Genomic DNA, 18,632 nt, shown 5'->3' with positions numbered 1-18,632 from the left:
GTCCGAGCTCCTGTGTCTCCCTCCCGGTTCCGTCCCCGCTCCCGGTGATGTCCCCGCTCTCTCCCTGTCCTGTCCCCGGTCCCGGTCCTGTCCCCGGTCCGAGTTCTGTCCCCGGTCCCGGTCCTGTCCCCGGTTCGGGTTCTGTCCCCACTCTCTCCCGGTGCTGTCCCCGCTCCCGGTCCTGTCCCCGCTCCCGGTGCTGTCCCTGGTCCCGGTTCCGTCCTGCTGTCCCCGGTCCCGGTGCTGTCCCCGCTCTCTCCCGGTCCTGTCCCCGGTCCCGGTGCTGTCCCCGCTCTCTCTCGGTGCTGTCCCCTCTGCCCGGTGCTGTCCCCGGTCCGGGTTCTGTCCCCTCTGCCCGGTGCTGTCCCCGGTCCGGGTTCTGTCCCCAGTCCCTCCCGGCCGCGGGTGCCGCAGTCCCGCCCGCCCTCTGCTGGCACCGGGCTCCGTCTGCGCCAGGAGCCGGGAAGAGCTTCCTGAAACCGGGAATATTCCAGCCTGGAAGGAGCGTCCGGGCTGGATTCCATCTCCCCGACCCCGGCCAACCCCCCCCAGGGCCACCCCTGCCATGGCAGCGACACCTCCCGCTGTCCCAGGCTGCTCCAAACCCGGCTTGGGACATTCCAGGGATCCAGGGCTTCTCCGGGAATTCCATCCCAGCCTCTCCACACCCTCCCAGCCAGGAATTCCTTCCCAATATCCCACCCAAATTCCCCTTTTCCAGCTCAAATCCGTTCCCCGTGTCCTGTCCCTCCATCCCAAATCCCTCCCCAGCTCTCCCGGAGCCCCTTTAGGGACTGAAAGCAGCGCCAAGCTTTACCTGGATCCTGGATCCTGGATCCTGGCCCTTCCAGGGATCCAGGGGCTCCATCCCAGCCCCTCTCCACCCTCAGAACCAGGAATTCCTTCCCAATATCCCAGCCAAATTCCCCTTTTCCAGTTTAAATCCGTTCCCTGTGTCCCTTGCCTTGTCCCCAGTCCCTCCCCAGCTCTCCTGGAGCCCCTCTGGGGCCTGGCAGGGGCTCTCGGCTCTCCCTGGAGCTTCTCCAGGCTGGACAATCCCAATTCTGTCCCCTCCTGCCCTCCCCAGCCTGTGCCCACACAAAGACACAGCCCCACTTAACCCAAAATAATTTTATTGTTGCCGTTGCTTCTGATACAAAAAAAAAAAAAAAAAAAAAAAAAAAAAAAAAGGAATTCCACAAAGAGCCACCTCTCTGTGCAGGAAAAGGGGGCACAGGTTTGGGGTTCCCCCCAGAAAACCAACCAGCAAGAAGTGTCAATATAAAAAAATTAAAAAATAAAAAAAATTAAAAAAACCAAAACACCTCACCAGAGAGGAGGAGAGGAAACCTTGAGCTTCGAGACTTCGGCTCAACACACACACACACACAAACCCAGCTCTGCTAATTTATTATTATTATTATTATTATTAATAATACTTTTTGGATTTTGGTTTTGTGGGTTTTTCTTAGAAAAAAAAGAGCACCTTTTGAAAAAAAAAAAAACAAACAAAACAACCAACCAAAAATAATAATTAAAAAAAAACCAAACCAAAAAAAAAACACCAAACCAACCAATCCCAAACATCAGGCCACCCATCCTGTCACAAGCTCTGGGACTCTTGTAAAATCCAGAGTCTGGAGCTGCTTTGAAGAGTTTTCAAGTTTGCCTGGAGCCCCGGTACAGTAAACACACACATCCCCCACCCCGCGGCGGCAGCGAGCCGGGAGAAATTCCCACCCCTCCAAAAAAACCCCAAAACCCCACAGAAAGCTGCAGGGAAAGGCGCTCCTGCCAAGGGCGAGCAAAGCGCTCCTTTGGTGGTCGGCCATAAATACGGGAGGGCGGTTCCCTGGGAATGGGCACCGGTCATCCCGGGATTCTGCACCTGCTATCCCGGGAAGGAGCACCTGTCATCCCGGGAATCAATCAGGACCTTTTATCTCGGGATTCTGCACCTTCTAAGACGGGAATTATTGAGCATTTTTTTTTTTTTTATCCCGGGAAGTAATCAGGACCTTTTATCCTGGGAATGAGCACCTTTTGTCCCGGAAATTAACCAGGACCTTTAATCCCGGGATTCAGCACCTTCTAAGCCGGGAATTAATCAGCATTTTTTTTTTTATCCCGGGAAGTAATCAGGACCTTTTATCCTAGGAATGAGCACCTTTTGTCCCGGGAATTAATCAGGACTTTTTATCCCGGGATTCAGCACCTTTTATCCCGGGAATGAGCACCTTTTATCGCAGGAATGAGCACATTTTTATCCCGGGATTCAGCACCTTTAAAGCTGGGAATCAGCACATTTTATCCGGGGATTCTGCACCTTTTATCCCGGAAATCAGCACCTTTTGTCCCGGGAATTAATCAGCACCCTTTATCCCGGGAATGAGCACATTGTATCCCTGGAATTCATCAGGATCTTTTATCCGGGGTGGCCTTTTCTGTTTCCAAAAGGACCTGAGGAGTCCCCAAAAAGGTCAGAGGACTCCCCGAAGGCCCAGGGGAACCCCAAAAAGCCCAGGGGAACCCCAAAAGGCCCAGATGCCATGGAAAAGAACGGGACACAGAGCTCAGCCAGGCCGGGGATGGGCTCCTGCAGCCCCATCCCAAGGCAGAGGCACAGCAGGAAATGCACAGACACCACAGGGAGCCACAGCTCCTCCCAAAGCTGCCCCAGCTTTTCCTGGGATGTGGCCATGGAGGACAGGAAGGGGGACAGGCAGGAGCAGAGGGATTCCTGCTCAGGAGCTCGGGATCTTTGGCTTTCGGGAGCTTTGGGAGCTCGGGCTCGGTCCTTCTGGGCTCGGCTCAGGCACCCCCTGGAGCAGAACATCCCCAGAGGGTGCTGATCCCAGAGGGACATTCCCATGGCTGGGACGTTCCCCATGGCTGTCCCTGTGGTGACTGATCCCGTCAGGACATTCCCCATGGCTGTCTCTGCGGTGGACAATCCCAGAGGGACATTCCCCATGGCTTGGACATTCCCCGTGGATGTCCCTGTGGTGGACGATCCCATCAGGACACTTCCCATGGCTGGCACATTCCCATGGCTGTCCTGGCGATGGCAGGAGAGGAGCCCGTTGTCGTTCCCGTTGTGTTCCCGTTGTCGTTCCTGCTGTTCCGGTTGTCGTTCCCGCTGTTCCCGGGGTGGGTGGCGAGGGGCAGGGCTGCGCTGTCGGGTGGGACTGGGGAGGACTGGGGGGGGGTCTCTGGTGGCTTTAGTAGAGCTGGAGCTGCAGCTTCATCCTCAGCGCCTGGCCCAGCTCGCCCGCCAAGTAGTCGAGGTGGTTGTCGGCCTCGAGTTTGTGCAGTTCCCGCCGGCGGGGCAGGGCCACGCTCACGATCTCCAGCAGGTACGTGCCCGGCGGGATTTTCTTGCGGCCCAGGTGCAGGAAGCTGAGCCCTTCCTTGTGGTGGATGCGGAAGAGCCCGTCCTCGTTGCCCTGGGAGATGGCGTAACGCACGCGGTTCTCCAGCGGCTCCACGGCCGGCAGCAGCTCCAGGATGTGCTCCTTGTGCGCCAGCTCCGACAGGTTCAGCGCCATGGACAGCGGCGCCTCCACGTCCATGCTGGCCAGGTTCACGCCGTGGTCCTGCCCGGGAGCGGGGAGGGAGGTCAGGGAAGGCTCAGGGCCAAGGTGGGTTTGGTTCGGGGAAATTCAGCCCCGAGTCAGTGACAGCTTTGGGGGTCTTGGGGTCCTGGTTGTGCCTGTGGTGCTGAACTCGCAGCACACAGCCCCGGGGAGGATCAGTAACTTCAGGATCGTTCTCTTTTCCAAGCCCTAAAAGGATGTCTCCTGCCCGGGGCTGTGAAATTCCCGGGAGAGTTTTGGACAGAGGCCAGAACTGCCTCTGAGGAACAGCACCTTGGGATGGTCTGGGTGGAAAGGGACCTCCAAAGCGGTCCTGCCCCAGCCCCTTGGGACACCTCCCACTACCCCAGGCTGCTCCAAGCCCCGTCCATCCCAGCCTCGGCCAACTCCAGGGATGGGAAACACGAGCTTCATTCCTCGGTTTCACAAGGAGGGTTTGGGGACGCCAAACCTGGGCAGACACAGACGAGCTGCCGCCTCTGCCTGGATCCACTCCAAGCCTGTATTCCTGAAGGGACGCAGCTCCCGCCTCAGCCCAACCCCTCCGGGATTCCCTGGACTCCTCACCTGGTGCCTCTCCGTGCCGTTGACGCTGCGCCGCTGCCGGCCCCTCTTGGGGTACCCGTTGATCTTGCACTCGTAGCAGGTCTCGGGGGACAGCAGGTTGTCCTCATCCTCCTCCTGGGGCGCAGGCAGGTAGGGCCCCTTCCCAAAGCCCAGACCAGAAATGCAGTGGCTGGGGGCAGGAGAGCAGAGAGAGCCGGCTCAGAGCTGCGGGCCCCACGGGAATGTCACCGCCGCCGGGTCCCCAGGCTGGGGACACCCCCCGGGCCACGGCACGGGACACGCGGCACAATGAAGTGGTTTCACTAATTAACGGGTTAATTAATCTCCATCCTGCACTGGGGTCCCAGGGTGACTTCATGATGCCCAACGGTCTGTTCTGTTGGTGTTGGACATTGTGCCCTGCACCTTCGGGACTGAGAGCAAAGGCGGAGGAAGAGAAGAGCGCCAGGAAGAGATTTTTCAGGAAGTTACAGAAAAAAAAAAAACCCAGTTGGTGACTGGCTTGGAAGTGGACAGCTTGAGGGTTCCAGGGGTACGGGGTGCATCCCACGGGTACAGGGTAACTCTGACAGGTACAGGACACACCCCACAGGTACAGGATACACCCCACAGGTACAGGACACACCCCACGGGTCACACCTGTAACCTCCTGAACCACCCCTCCCTCCCAAACCACCACCAAGCCGCGTGCACCCACAGAGCACCCGCCGGCAGCTCACAGGGGCTGGCCCCAGGATGCCGGGACGGGGCCAGGAGCATCTCAGGGACTTGCCAGCCCAGCCCACCTCCCCCGGCGGGATTCCCGGCTGGGAGCGCGCCTCCGGCCGCTCCTCACCCCTGTCCTGCTCGGAAGTATCCCCCGGGGCAGCCGCACAGGTAACCCCCGTCCGTGTTGGAGCAGCCGTAGCTGCAGGGGCTGCCCCCGGCCGAGCACTCGTCCACGTCCTGGCAGCCCCCGAAGGCCTGGTCGAAGTCGAAGCCCGAAGGACAAACGCACTTGAAGCTGCCCAGGGTGTTGTAGCACGAGGCGGAGCCGCAGGCCGAGGGGCTGGAGCACTCGTTCTCGTCTGCGGGGAGAGAGGGAGGGAGTGCCGGGATCACAGGGGCGTGGGATGTCCTCCACAGGTACCGGGGAGCACCCACAGGTACAGGATACACCTCACAGGATACACCCCACAGGTACAGGATACACCCCACAGATACAGGGGAGCGCCCACAGGTACAGGATACACCCCACAGGTACATCCCATGGGAACAGGAACATCCCATAGGCACAGGACACATTCCATGGGCACAGGGTGCATCCCACAGGACACATCCCACAGCTAGATTATCCCACAGAGATCCCTCCCACAGGTACAGGACACACCCCACAGGCGTGGGATCCCTCCCACAGGTACAGAATGCACCCTACAGGTACATCCCATGAGTATAGGATACACCCCACAGGTACAGGATCCCTGCCACAGGTACAGGACACACCCCACAGGATGCATCCCACAGGTACAGAATGCACCCCACAGGTGTGGGACACCTTCCCCAGGTGTGGGACACCCCCCCAGGTGTGGGACACCCCCCCGTGTCCCCCACTCACCCACGCACTGGTTCCACTGGTAGTGCTGCACGTAGCCCTGGGGGCAGCCGCAGCGGTAGCCCCCGAGCACGTTCTGGCAGCCGTGCTGGCACCGGTGGTTCCCGTCACACTCGTCCACATCTGCACCCAGGGGACACACGGGGGGCTCAGGCACTGTCCCCTGGCCCTGCTGAGGGCTCAGGGAGCCCCCAGGCTGCTCCTGTGCCTCAGCCTGCAGTGACAGCTGCAATTCTGGACACCGCAGACCCCCCTGCTGGGGTGTTCGTCACCCTGATCCCAGGTGAGGCCTGGGCTGTCAGCGGCCCCGCCCTGCTCCAGGCTGAGACCTCTCCTGGCGGGATATGGGACCGTGCCCTTCCCCTGGCCCTGCCCGGACACCCCAACCACCCCGCCCTGGCCCTGAGAGCGCTGGCCAAGCTCTCCTCGAATTCCCACCTGGACCGAGGCTCTCCAGAGCCTGGGATTGCCCCGGGAATTCCGCCCATGGGAGCACCCCAAACCTGGGAATTCTCCCCATGGGAACACCCAGAGCCCGGAATTCTCCCCATGGAAACACCCCGGAGCCCCCGACCCGGGAATTCTGCCCCAGACCCACCTTCACAGTTGACCCCGGAGCTGTCCAGGGAAAATCCCTTCTGGCACTCGCAGTTGTAGCTGCCCGGGGTGTTGAGGCACTGCCCCTTGGCCCCACACAGCGAGGGCTGAGCTGTGCACTCGTTGTTGTCTGTGAAGAAAACACACCAGCAGGGCTCGGTGGCCACCTGGAAACCAGCCCTGACCACCTGCAGGACCATCCCCGGCCCCGTGGGCACCTGGAAACCAGCCCTGACCACCTGCAGGACCATCCCCGGCCCCGTGGGCACCTGGGAACCAGCCCTGACCACCTGCAGGACCATCCCCGGCCCCGTGGGCACCTGGGAACCAGCCCTGACCACCTGCAGGACCATCCCCGGCCCTGTGGGCACCTCAGGTGGGCAGCAGAGGAACAGTGCAGACACTGCCAGGGTGACAGGATCCCAGAGGCAGAGCCTGGGGGCCGGGAAGCCTCTCCTGAGTGGGAGCTGCCCCGTGGGAAGGCTCAGGGCAGGAATTCTGCACCCACCGATGCAGGACGAGTGGTGCTGCGTGAAGCCGGGGGGGCACTTGCAGTTGAAGCCCCCGATGACGTTGACACAGAGGAACTGGCAGTTGTGCTGCTTGGTGGAGCACTCGTCCAGGTCTGGAGGGACAAGGGAGAAGTCTCAGCTCGCCCCGCCGGGGCTGTGGCACCCCAGGTTCCCTGTGGACGCACAGAACCAGCCCCAGGACCAGCCGCCCAGGAGGAGAACCAACCTCTCCCCACCTCAGGGTAACACATCTGGAGGATGCAGGGGTGTGTCCCTGTCTCTCCTGCAAGTCACAAATCCCAGACTCGCCCAGATCCTCAGGCCAGGCTCTCCCAGATCCTTAGACCAGGCTCTCCCAGATCTTTAGGCCAGCCTCTCCCAGACCCTTAGACCAGACTCGCCCAGATCCTCAGGCCAGGCTCTCCCAGATCTTTAAGCCAGGCTCGCCCAGATCTTTAGGCCAGGCTCGCCCAAATCTTTAAGCCAGGCTCCTCAGCCTGCGCTGCCCCAGCCCCGGGGGAGCTGGGCACAGCCCCAGCCTGGCCGGTGACAATGCCACCACGTGCAGGGGACATCCAGCCCTCATCCCCCCGGAGCTCAGGACGTGCTGGGAGCCTCCAGGAAAGAGCCAGGAGCGTTTTTATCCCTGCTGAGACACACCTGGGGCGTGCAAGGCTGGAACCCTCACCCCAGCCCGGGGCGGCACCTTTCCGCACATCCTCCTGCTGACGTTTTCCCACCTCCGGCTGCCCTGTCCCCTCTCCCCGAGCTCCAGTCCCCTGCTGGCCCCGTACCTTTGCAGATCTTGCCGTCCTCCTGCAGGACGTAGCCCCGGGGGCAGGAGCACTGGTAGCTGCCCTCGGTGTTCTTGCAGATGAAGTTGCAGGGCTTTGGGGACTGGTTACACTCGTCCAGATCTGCGCTCCGGGGACAAAACGCATCAGGTGGGGCTGGCCCTCCCACCCCTCGGACCTCCCAGCCCACCCAGGGGCTGCTGAACGCCAGGTGATGGCGGCTTTGGTGGCTCAGGGGTGAGATATCCGCAGGGATTTGCCTTTCCTGGGTAAACACCCCGTTTTCCCCAGGAAAGCAGGTGAGCAGAGCCAGGGGCTTCGGGGGCAGCGGCTCAGTTCGAGCCAGCACAACAAATCTGGGGTAAATCCCGCAGAGAGAGAGAGAGCGACACAGCTGTGATTCCAGATGTGCCTTTTCTGCCAACACCTGGAGCCCCAGCGCGGCGCTGGGGCGGGACCAGCCGTGCTGCCTGGGGAGGGGTCGGCAGCTCCCAGATTTCACCTCAGCATCCCAATCCTTGCCAGCCCCTGCGGCCCCAGGGCTCAGGGAAGACAAGGAACCCGTTCTTAGGGAGTTCAATCAGGACTTGGAGCTGCAGGGGAGCACGAAAACAGGGCGGAGCACCCAGACCCACAGCTCCAGGGGGAGGAGGAGGGAGGATCCCCGAGGGAAAGGCGGGTCCCGGGCGGGGAGAGGATTGCGGGGATGTGCAGGGAGCCCGGCTCACCCTGGCAGGCTGTGCCCGTGATGTCCGGGGTGTAGCCCAGGCGGCAGTGGCAGCGGAAGGAGCCGATGCTGTTGATGCACTGCCCGTTCCTGCACAGGTTGGGCAGCACCTTGCACTCGTCGATGTCTGTGGAGAGAAGGAGAGGAGCTGCCAGTGCCAGAGCTGCTCCCTCCCCACCTGCCAGGGCAGCTCATCCACCCAAAAAAAGCTCATCTGGTGTTTGTTATCAGAGAACTGCAACGGGACAAGTGTCTCCCAGTGATTTTGGTCTGGCAGCTCCCAACTCCCAATGAACATCCCCCCGTGAAGTGGGAGCTGGGGGGATAAACTGGATTTCTGGCTGAACTTTCACAAAGCAGAAATCCCCTGGAAATGTGTGGGGGGCTTCTCCCCAGAGCAGGGACGGAGGCTGAGTGAAGGACTCTGTTAAATTCTCATCATTTCCACGCTAAATTCCATTTTATAATATCTCCTTCGTTAACAAATAACTCATTTTATAACAGGCCTGATCTGCCGCCTTGAAGCCCAGAGGGATCCCCTAAAAAAATTTAAAAAATTAAAGCCAAATTCCTTAAAATTAAGCCAAAGATCCAAGGCTAAGGCGGGGCTGGTTTGAAGCTCCCCTGACACTGTTTTACACTGCGACGACGCAGACTCTGAGCTTCAGCAGTCTGAAATGACTCTGATTATTTTGGGGACGTGTCTTCCTTATCTACTATTCTACACAGACCAATTTGATTGGTGACAGACCAGGGGGACATCAAGAAGAAGCTCCTCCCAGGAAAAGGAACAAAAACAAAGGTTCAGTTTACAAACACTTGCTTATAGAAAATTCTTTGGGAAAGGAATTTCAGGAAACTAAAACACCTGGGGCACGAAACCAGGGCCACAGTCCCCCTCAGCCCACGACTCCGGATTCTCCCGGGGGACGTGGCAGAGGCTCCAGGGGGATCGTCCCCGTGCCCAGCCCTGCCCTGCTCACCTCTGCCGTCCGTGGAGTAGCCGGGGCCGTGGGGACACATCTTCTTGTAGTGGGCAGTGCCGGGCAGGGGGCAGAGCTCGCACTGGGGGCCCCAGCTGCGCCCGCTGTTGCAGCAGCACTCGGATTTGGTGACCAGGTTGCGGTTGGTGGACGACATCTGGCACATGGTCTGCAGCACCTCCGTGAAGCAGAAGCCCTGGCGGGTGTCTGGGCACGGGAAAAGGGGCACGGATGCAGGGTTTGAGGCAGTGCCAGCGCCGGGGGGACGGAGCAGGCGGTGCCAGGGCTGGTGGGAGGGGGGGGGGGGTTGGACAAAGGTGATGCTCCAGGTGGGAGGGATTCTTCCCTGCTCAGGAGCAAAGGATGCCAGGATGGCTTGGTTTGGAGGGACCGTAAATCCCACCCAGTGCCACCCCTGCCATGGGCAGGGCCACCTCCCACTGCCCCAGGGTGCTCCAAACCCCGTGCAACCTGGCCTTGGACACATCCAGGGGTCCAGGGAATCCCTCCCCAGTACCCCATCCACCAGCAGGAACACATTCCCCGCGTCCTGCCCCTCCCTCCCTTATCCCGAGCCCCCTCCCGCCCTCTGAGCCCCCCTGGATGCCCGAGCAGGTCCCTGCGGTGCCCGGGGGGGTCCCTGCGGTGCCCGGGGAGATCCCTGTGGTGCCCGGGGGGTCCCTGCAGTGCCCAGGGAGATCCCTGCGGTGCCCGGGGAGATCCCTGCGGTGCCCGGGGGGTCCCTGCGGTGCCCGGGGGGTCCCTGCGGTGCCCGGGGAAATCCCTGCGGTGCCCAGGGAGATCCCTGCGGTGCCCGGGGGGTCCCTGCGGTGCCCGGGGGGCCGTTACCGATGCACTCGGTGCCCGAGGGGCTGACTTCAAAGCCTTCGTTGCAGTCGCAGCGGTAGCTCCCGGCCGTGTTCACGCAGCGCCCGTTGGGGCAGATCCCGGGCTTGGTGCGGCACTCGTTCTCGTCTGCAGCACACACACAGAGCCCTGCTGAGCCCCGGGACAGGCTGCCCCGGCTCCCCCTGCCCTGGGAGAGCCCCCACAGAGCTCCCGAGGCTCCCTTCCCTGTCCTGGGGCAGCTGGGGGGAAAACCTCCTGCCCAGGGAAACTTCCATCTGCCCTGGGGGAAAATCTTCATCTGCCCTGGGGACAAATCTTCATCCGCCCTGGGGACAAACCTCCACCTGTCCTGGGGAAAACCTCGAGGTGGAAGAAAACTCCACCTGTCCTGAGGAAAAAGCTTCACCTGTCCTGGGAGGAACCTTCACCTGCCTGGGGAAACCTTCACCTGCCCTGGGAATTCCTCCCCATGGGAGCAGCCCAGAGCCCCAGACCCACCTGGGAAAGGCCAGGCAGGAGCCCAAGGATGCAAAATATGGAAGGATGTGAAGCAAAGAAGGATGTGAAAATACAGAAGGATGTAAGACAAAGAAGGATGTGAAAATACAGAAGGATGTAAGACAAAGAAGGATGTAAAATAGAGAAGGATGTAAAATACACAAGGATGAAAATTAAAGAATGTAAAAACAAAGAAGGATGTAAACCGAAGAAGGATGCAAATTCAGGGAGGATGTAAACCGAAGAAGGATGTGAAGCCCAGAGGGACGTGGAGCAAAGCCCGTGGGGGAGCCCTCAGGGGCCCTGCCCGTACCTGTGCAGCCCTCGCCGTCGGGCCGGCGCTGCATGCCGGGGGGGCAGATGCACATGAAGGTGCCGATGAGGTTCTTGCAGAGCATCCCCCGGGACTCACAGTCGTGCAGCCCCTCCGCACACTCGTCCAGATCTGCCAGCAGAGCCATCAGAGCCCCTGCCGGCCCTGCCCTGCTCCACCCAGCCCTGCAGCCTCGGGCCAGCCTGGCTGGCACACAGCTTAAAAATTATCGCGGAATGAGTTGGGACTTTGAAACTCATCCAGTGCCAGCCCTGCCATGGCCAGGGACACCTTCCGCCGCCCCAGGCTGCTCCAAACCCCATCCAGCCTGGCCTTGGACACTTCCAGGCATCCAGGAATCCAGAAACCTCCCCACCCTCCCAGGGAAGGATTCCTCCCTGCCAGCAGGACACCGAGGTGGGTGATGGTGAGAAACACCAGAGCAGAATTCCCCCCTTCCCTGCTCACAGCTGGCCAAGGGCAGGGGCTGGGGACAGTCTGGGCCACGCCCTGCTGGCTGCAGGAGGGGTTTTACCTCTGCACATCCTCCTGTCCTCCCTCAGGGCGTACCCAGAGGGGCAGGTGCACTCATAGGAGCCGAAGGTGTTGATGCAGCGGAAGGCGCAGAGCAGGGGGTTCAGGGAGCACTCGTTGATGTCTGCAGGGAGGCCAGGACAGGACAGGGCTCACCTGGGTGCCCTCAGCCCTCCCCGGGGCACACCCACCCTCCCTGGGCATCCGTCCCACGAGAGCTTTGTCCCCCCAAGGCGTCCTGCCCTGGTGTCCCCTGGTGGAGGGACAGAGCCCTGGGGTCCTGGCAGCTTTGGTGGGAACTGCCCCTCGGGGAGGCAGCCCCTGTGCTCAGCCAGGGCTCCAGGCCAACTCCTGCGCTCCAGAGGGGGCTGAAGGAGCCCGGGGGGCACAGGAGCCTCCTCCAGCTTCTCCACACCATCCACGGGGGGCTGGCCCAGGCTGGGACAGGGGGGTCCCACAGGGCTCAGTGTGGTGGGAGTGAAGGGGCTGGACCAGGGGGTCCCGCACAGCCCAGAGTGATGGGAGTGAAGGGATTGTCCCCCAGGCAGGGACATGGGGGTCCCGCACAGCCCAGAGTGGTGGGAGTGAAGGGACTGTTCCCAGGCAGGGACATGGGGGTCCCACACAGCCCAGAGTGGTGGGAATGAAGGGATTGTCCCCAGGCAGGGACATGGGGGTCCCACACAGCCCAGAGTGGTGGGAATGAAGGGATTGTCCCCCAGGCTGGGACATGAGGGTCCCACACAGTCCAGAGTGGTGGGAGTGAAGGGATTATCTCCAGGCTGGGACATGGGGGTCCCACACAGCCCAGAGTGGTGGGAATGAAGGGGCTGCCCCCCAGGTCTTTACCTTCACAGGTCATCATGGGCCCCGGCTCGAAGCCCTCGTCGCAGGCGCACTCGAAGCCTCCCACCACGTTGGTGCAGGTGCCATTCCCGCAGGGATTGCCAATGGAGCACTCATCCGTGTCTGGGGAGCACAGCAGCGTGAGGAGGAGGAGGAGGAGGAGGAGGAAAAAGGGCTGGGCTGGGCTGGGCTCTTGCAGAGCGCTCAGACAGAACCGGGATGGAAGGGAAGGGATGGGGGAGCAGCGATTCCCTCCCTGCACACACACACAGGGATCCATCACCTCCGGAGTGGAGGGGACAGAGCTGGAGGGAGCAGGGCACCCCCAGAGCCCCCCCGAGTCTCACCCACGCAGTTGACCCCGGTGTAGTCCAGGTTGTAGCCGAAGGGGCACTCGCAGCGGAAGGAGCCGTCCGTGTTGATGCAGGCGCCGTTGATGCACACGCCCAGGTTCTCCGAGCACTCGTTCACGTCTGCAAAGGGAAAACGGAACTTCTCAGGGCCACAGACAGCCCCGATGCCCCGGGAATGACAGGGGAGGGAGGCTCTGGTCACCCGGCAGCTCCAGGCGTTCCCTCCTGCAGAGCTGAGGGACGAGCCCCCGGTGAGGAGCGGGGGTTTGGGCGTGCCCGGTCCCGTGTGCCCCCAGGATCCCACCCTGCAGCCCAGCCCTGCTGCGCTCCAGGCGAAACCGCCCGGCCCAACGCTGTGCCCGTCCCTGCACGCCCCCTCACCTTCCCGGGTGTCACCCGGGCCCGGGATGGCCCCGTGGCCATACGGACACAGCTCCTGAAAGGCGACTGCAAGAGAGCAGGAGAGTGGGTGTGCTGCAGGGAGTCTGCTGCTAGCGGGGAATGGGCTGGGGAGGCGTCCGGGGTGCCGTGGGGACACAGCCGCCACTGATCCCACGGGGACACCCCCCTGATCCCATGGGGACACAGCCACCACTGCTCCCACGGGGACACCCCCCTGATCCCATGGGGACACACCCATCCCTTTCCCATGGAGACACTCCCATCCCTCTCCCGGGTCCCCCCCGCCCCTCCCCGGGTCCCCCCCGCCCCAGCCCCGTCCCTACCGTTGCCCTCCTGCGGGCACAGCTCGCAGGGGTCTCCCCAGCCCTCCCCGGGCATTTTGCTGCAGCAGCACCGGGCCTTGGTGGTGTTGAAGGCTTTGGGCACCGAGCACTTCCCGTTGTCGAAGCGGGTGAAGCAGAAGCTCTGGCGGGTGTCTGCGGGAGGACGAGGAGGTGCCAAGGTCACGGGGACCCCCGGGAATCGCGCTCCCTCCCGCCCAGCAGCGCCTGCACCGACCGAAGCAGCGGCGGCCGTTGTCGGACAGCACGAAGCCCGGGGGACACACGCACTGGAAGCTGCCGGGGGTGTTGGTGCACGTCCCGAACAGGCAGATGTTGGGCTCCTCTTCGCACTCGTTGATGTCTGGGAGCGGCAGGGACACAGCCGGGGGTCAGCAGAAGAGCTGAGGGAGGTTTGGGGGGGGGCTGCACACCCACCCCTCAACCCTCCCGCAGCATCCCTGAGCCTCCTGTGCCCCCCGAGCTGGTCCTGCCCCGCTGCCAGCAGGGATTTGGGGCTGGTGACACCCCTGAAGCCCTCGGGAAGGACGGGCCGGGCCGTCCAGGAGCTGGGGACGGGGTGACAGGGCCGAGCTCACCGATGCAGTTGTCGTTCTGCACCTCGTAGCCCGGGGGGCAGATGCAGCGGAAGGAGCCCTCCAGGTTCTGGCAGGTGCCCGGGGAGCAGGTCCCGGGCAGGCTCACACACTCGTTGATGTCTGGGGAGGGGAAAAAACAGCCCGGGGTGGGCTCTGGGCTCTGCTCCGAGCACCCGGGGCTGCCCCTGGCCCCAAAGGAGACAGCGGAGACATTCCAGGGCACCCCGGCAGGATTTCGGGGCATGGACAGGACATTTCTCCCACTGCAGGTCCCAGCACACGGACAGGACAGGCCTGGGGGGAGGTGGAGCAGGGAGGGGCCGGTGTGGCCCCGCAGTCGGTGTCACCCCAGGGGGACACAGGTCCCCGACACCCCAGGGTGCATTTCAGTGCCCAGGCTTGGCTTCCAGGGGACCTGGGGGTCCCTCGGGAGAATCGCACTGCGGGACCAGCCTGGAGACCACGTGGACAGCACCAGCCAGGCCAGAGGAGCCTGGACATTGGAGTGGACACTGGGATGGACACTGGACCAGACACTGGAGTGGACACTGGGGCAGACACTGAACTGGACACTGGAGTGTACACTGGCGTGGACACTGGGGTGGACACTGAACTGAACACTGAACTGGACACTGGGGTGGACACTGGGGTGGACACTGGGGTGGACACTGAACTGGTCACTGGAGTGGACACTGGGGTGGACATTGGAGTGGACACTGGGGTGGATACTGAACTGGACACTGGAGTGGACACTGGGGTGGACACTGGAGTGGGCAGTGGAGGTGAGGACACTGGGGTGGACACTGAACTGGACACCGGACCGGACACTGAACTGGACACTGACCCACGCAGTTCTTGCCGTCGGGGGTGCGGTCGTAGCCCTCCTGGCACAGGCACTGGAAGGAGCCCACGCTGTTGATGCACTGCCCGTTCCTGCACACCTGCCCCACCAGCGACGAGCACTCGTCCACGTCTGCGGCACCGAGAGCGGGAGAGTCAGATGTCACCTGATGTCACCTGGGCACGTCCCCGCGCTGTCCCGGGGCCGGGGCACTCACCCATGCAGTCGTTGTTGTGGGTGAGCTCGAAGCCCGGGAAGCAGAGGCAGTTGTAGGAGCCCACGGTGTTCTTGCAGGTGCCGTTGCCGCAGGGCTGCCGGTCACACTCGTCGATGTCTGCGGGGACAGGGACACGGGTGACGCAGGTGGCACTGCAGGGACAGCCTGAGAGGACCCGAGTGGGGTGGCACTGACCCGGGGAGGGTGGCACTGACCCAGGGAGGGTGACACTGACTGGAGGGGGTGACACTGAGCTGGGATGGCTGAAATTGACCCAAGGGTGGTGACACTGACCTGGGGTGGGTGACACTGACTGCGGGGATTACACTGACCCAGGGGGTGACATTGACTGTGGGGTGACACTGACCCAAGGGGACCCAGGGGGGGTGACACTGACCCATGCACATGGTCTGCTCCCCGGTGGCCTTGAAGCCGTTGTGGCAGATGCAGACGTAGCTGCCCTCGGTGTCCACGCAGTCCCCGTGGCTGCACACGTTGGGGATCTCCTGGCACTCGTTGCGACCTGAAACGGAGCCCGGGAGGGGCAGGTGAGGGGCAGGGAGGGGACAGGTGGGGACAGCAGAGGCCCACCCATGAGTTTTGAAGAGGTGACTTCACAGACAATGAGATTGATGTGCTGTCATCCCCGAAAAAAGGGGTGGGGTGATCAGGTGTGTGCCAGGTGCGTTATAGGTGTGTCCCAGGTATGACAAGGTATGTCCCACGTGTGTCCAGGTGTGGACCAGGTGTGCCCTAGGTGTGTCCCAGTGTGTCCCAGGTATGACCAAGTGTGTGTAGGTGTCCCCAAGGTGTCCCCAGATGTGTCTCAGGTATGACCAGGTGTCTCCCAGGTGTGTCCTAGGTGTGTCCCAGGTGTGTCCCAGGGGTGTCCCAGGGGTGTCCCCCAGCTGATCCCAGGTGTGTCCTAGGTTCAATCAGGTGTGTGCAGGTGTCCCCAGGTATCCCCCAGGTGTCCCCAGGTGTGTCCCAGGTGTGTCCCTCACCCACGCAGGCGCCCCCCGGGGACAGGCGGTATCCGGTGGCGCACTCGCAGCGGAAGCTGCCCGGGATGTTGACGCACTCGGCGTGGCGCTGGCACAGCGTCTCCCCGCTGCTGCACTCATCGATGTCTGCGGGACACAGGGACAGGGACTGGGGATGGCCCCGGGAACAGCACCGGGAACGGCACCAGGAATGGCACCGGGAACGGCCCCGGGAACGGCACAGGGAATGGCACCAGGAATGGCCCCGGGAACGGCACCGGGAACGGCACCAGGAATGGCACCGGGAACGGCCCTGGGAACCCCGGGATGACCCAGTGGGGCCTCCCCAGGAGCAGCCGGGGCAGCGCCAGGATCCCACACCCAGCAGGAGCGGCCCGGCAGGGTCAGGGCATGCAGCGGCCGGTGCCGTGCAGGGCATCCCAAAAATCCCCCGCGGGGAGGCACGGCAGCCCCGGGCGGCGCCCCGGGCCGGGAGGGGCCGGAATTCCCGGCGGGATTGCCGGCGGTACCTTCGCAGATGAGCAGGATGTTGTTGTAGCTGAAGCCGATGGGGCACTCGCAGCGGAAACTCCCGATCTGGTTGATGCAGACGCCGTTGGTGCAGATGGCCGGGATCTCGCTGCACTCATCGATATCTGCAGGGATCCCACGTCACATCCCAGCCCGGGATCCCGGGAATGCTCCACAACCATCAGCGACCCCTCCTCTGCATCCCGGGAATGCTCCACAGCATCAAATCCCAGCCCGGGATCCCGGGAATGCTCCAGAACCATGGGATCCCAGCCTGGCATCCTGGGAATGCTCCAGAACCATGGGATTCCAGCCTGGCACCCCGGGAATGCTCCAGAACCATCAAATCCCAGCCTGGCACCCCGGGAATGCTCCAGAACCATGGGATCCCAGCCTGGCACCCTGGGAATGCTCCAGAACCATGGGATCCCAGCCTGGCACCCCAGGAATGCTCCAGAACCATGGGATCCCAGCCTGGCACCCTGGGAATGCTCCAGAACCATGGGATCCCAGCCTGGCACCCCAGGAATGCTCCAGAACCATGGGATCCCAGCCTGGCACCCCGGGAATGCTCCAGAACCATGGGATCCCAGCCGGGCTCGGGAGCAGCCCCGGCCCCGGGCATGCAGCGCTCACTCACCGATGGGTTTCCCTGTGTGGATGTCGATGATAAATCCGGGGGCCTGGTTCCCACACAGGATCTGGTACTCGGCTGGGAAGGGAACACCGAGGTCAGGCTGTGCCCAGGGAGGGACAAGGGTCCTGGAGTTGGGGCCTGAGGGGCACCAGGGGCTCCGCACTGTGCCTGGAGTCACCCCCAGAGCGCTCTCCTTTCTCCCCACTCGTTTTGAGCGTGTCCATTCCCAGAATTTCATGGGAAAATGAAAATTCCCCCCGAATTTGAGGGAAAAGGAGAAAAACGATGGGACAGGGATCTCATGGGAAGGACTCACAGCTGGCAGGGGTGGCACAGGGGCGCCCCGAGGGCACTTACGGCTGGCAGGGGTGGGGCAGGGCTCGCAGGGTTTGTTCCAGGCCTTGCCGATGTTGTAGGAGCAGCAGCACATCTTCTTGGTCATGTTGAAGGACAGCTCGTTCTCGCAGGTGTCGTTGTAGTTGCGGTAGCAAACGCTCTTCCTCATGTCTGCAAGGGCAGGGCCAGGCTTGGGACAGTCCTGGGGGTGGCACTGCCAGCCCCGGGAATGGGAAGTGACAGCCCAGGGGAAGTGACAGCCCAGGGAATGGCACAGCCAGCCCCAAGAATGGCACTGCCAGCCCAGGGATGGGAAGTGACAGCCCAGGGAATGGCACAGCCAGCCCCAAGAATGGCACTGCCAGCCCAGGGATGGGAAGTGACAGCCCTGGAATTGGCACTGCCAGCCCCAGGAATGGCAGGACAGACCCCAAAATCAAGCCCAGCCCCTGCCAGATCCGTCACCCAGACCGGAGCACGGAGCGCCACATCCAGCTTGGAATCCCAGCCGTTTCCAGCACTTCTGCTCCATCCCCCTGGCACAGCCCGCTCTGGGACGGCAGTGCCAGACCCTCCCCACGGGTTTGGGGCCCTCCCCACCGATGCGGAGCCGTACCCATGCAGTTGTTTCCCCCGTTGACCTGCATGTACTCGGGGGGGCACACGCAGGTGTAGTTGCCCAGGGTGTTGTAGCAGGTGCCGGGGCCGCAGATCCCGATGTGGGCAGAGCACTCGTCGATGTCTGCGGGGGAAAGGGCTCAGAGCACCGGGCACGGGAGGAGGAGGGCACGGGGTGGGCTGGGGACGGGCTTGGCACGAGGGATTGGGTGCCTTGGGCACAGGGACCAGGCTGGGCTGGCGTGGGGACAGGTTTGTGACGAGGAAACATGGAAAGGAAAGGGGAAAGGGTGCTCCCAACATTCCTCTGGCACACACATGGCTCTTGTCACACGCACAGGGTGTCACCCGCTGTCCTCAACCCCTGGAACAGGTGTCACCCCATGTC

At 62.5% G+C, this 18,632-nt stretch overlaps 1 protein-coding gene across 1 annotated transcript in view; it reads right to left on the bottom strand.

Moving 5' to 3' along the window:
- Window positions 1-1,116: 1,116 nt before the first annotated feature.
- The window catches only part of LOC136302280 (fibrillin-2-like), a 74,099-nt gene continuing 56,583 nt past the window's right edge, over window positions 1,117-18,632 (bottom strand). The window contains exons 39-64 of the mRNA XM_066205692.1: window positions 18,243-18,368; window positions 17,648-17,797; window positions 17,294-17,365; window positions 16,653-16,778; window positions 16,144-16,269; window positions 15,537-15,662; window positions 15,140-15,256; window positions 14,926-15,054; window positions 14,082-14,201; window positions 13,721-13,846; window positions 13,486-13,638; window positions 13,142-13,207; window positions 12,755-12,880; window positions 12,411-12,530; window positions 11,563-11,685; window positions 11,028-11,159; window positions 10,217-10,342; window positions 9,368-9,574; window positions 8,386-8,511; window positions 7,658-7,780; window positions 6,860-6,976; window positions 6,353-6,481; window positions 5,758-5,877; window positions 4,999-5,230; window positions 4,164-4,332; window positions 1,117-3,596 (exon numbers count right to left, since the gene is read on the bottom strand). Coding sequence (XP_066061789.1) covers window positions 3,222-3,596; window positions 4,164-4,332; window positions 4,999-5,230; window positions 5,758-5,877; window positions 6,353-6,481; window positions 6,860-6,976; window positions 7,658-7,780; window positions 8,386-8,511; window positions 9,368-9,574; window positions 10,217-10,342; window positions 11,028-11,159; window positions 11,563-11,685; window positions 12,411-12,530; window positions 12,755-12,880; window positions 13,142-13,207; window positions 13,486-13,638; window positions 13,721-13,846; window positions 14,082-14,201; window positions 14,926-15,054; window positions 15,140-15,256; window positions 15,537-15,662; window positions 16,144-16,269; window positions 16,653-16,778; window positions 17,294-17,365; window positions 17,648-17,797; window positions 18,243-18,368 — 3,662 coding nt within the window. The 3' untranslated portion in view covers window positions 1,117-3,221. The remainder of the gene's footprint in view (window positions 3,597-4,163; window positions 4,333-4,998; window positions 5,231-5,757; window positions 5,878-6,352; window positions 6,482-6,859; window positions 6,977-7,657; window positions 7,781-8,385; window positions 8,512-9,367; window positions 9,575-10,216; window positions 10,343-11,027; window positions 11,160-11,562; window positions 11,686-12,410; window positions 12,531-12,754; window positions 12,881-13,141; window positions 13,208-13,485; window positions 13,639-13,720; window positions 13,847-14,081; window positions 14,202-14,925; window positions 15,055-15,139; window positions 15,257-15,536; window positions 15,663-16,143; window positions 16,270-16,652; window positions 16,779-17,293; window positions 17,366-17,647; window positions 17,798-18,242; window positions 18,369-18,632) is intronic.

This window comes from Chamaea fasciata, unplaced genomic scaffold, assembly GCF_029207755.1.
Source record: "Chamaea fasciata isolate MVZ Bird 193981 ecotype frontalis unplaced genomic scaffold, bChaFas1.0.hap1 SCAF_28, whole genome shotgun sequence".
NCBI classification, from domain to species: Eukaryota; Metazoa; Chordata; class Aves; order Passeriformes; family Sylviidae; genus Chamaea; species Chamaea fasciata.
This window is presented reverse-complemented; position numbering and strand designations above follow the sequence as displayed.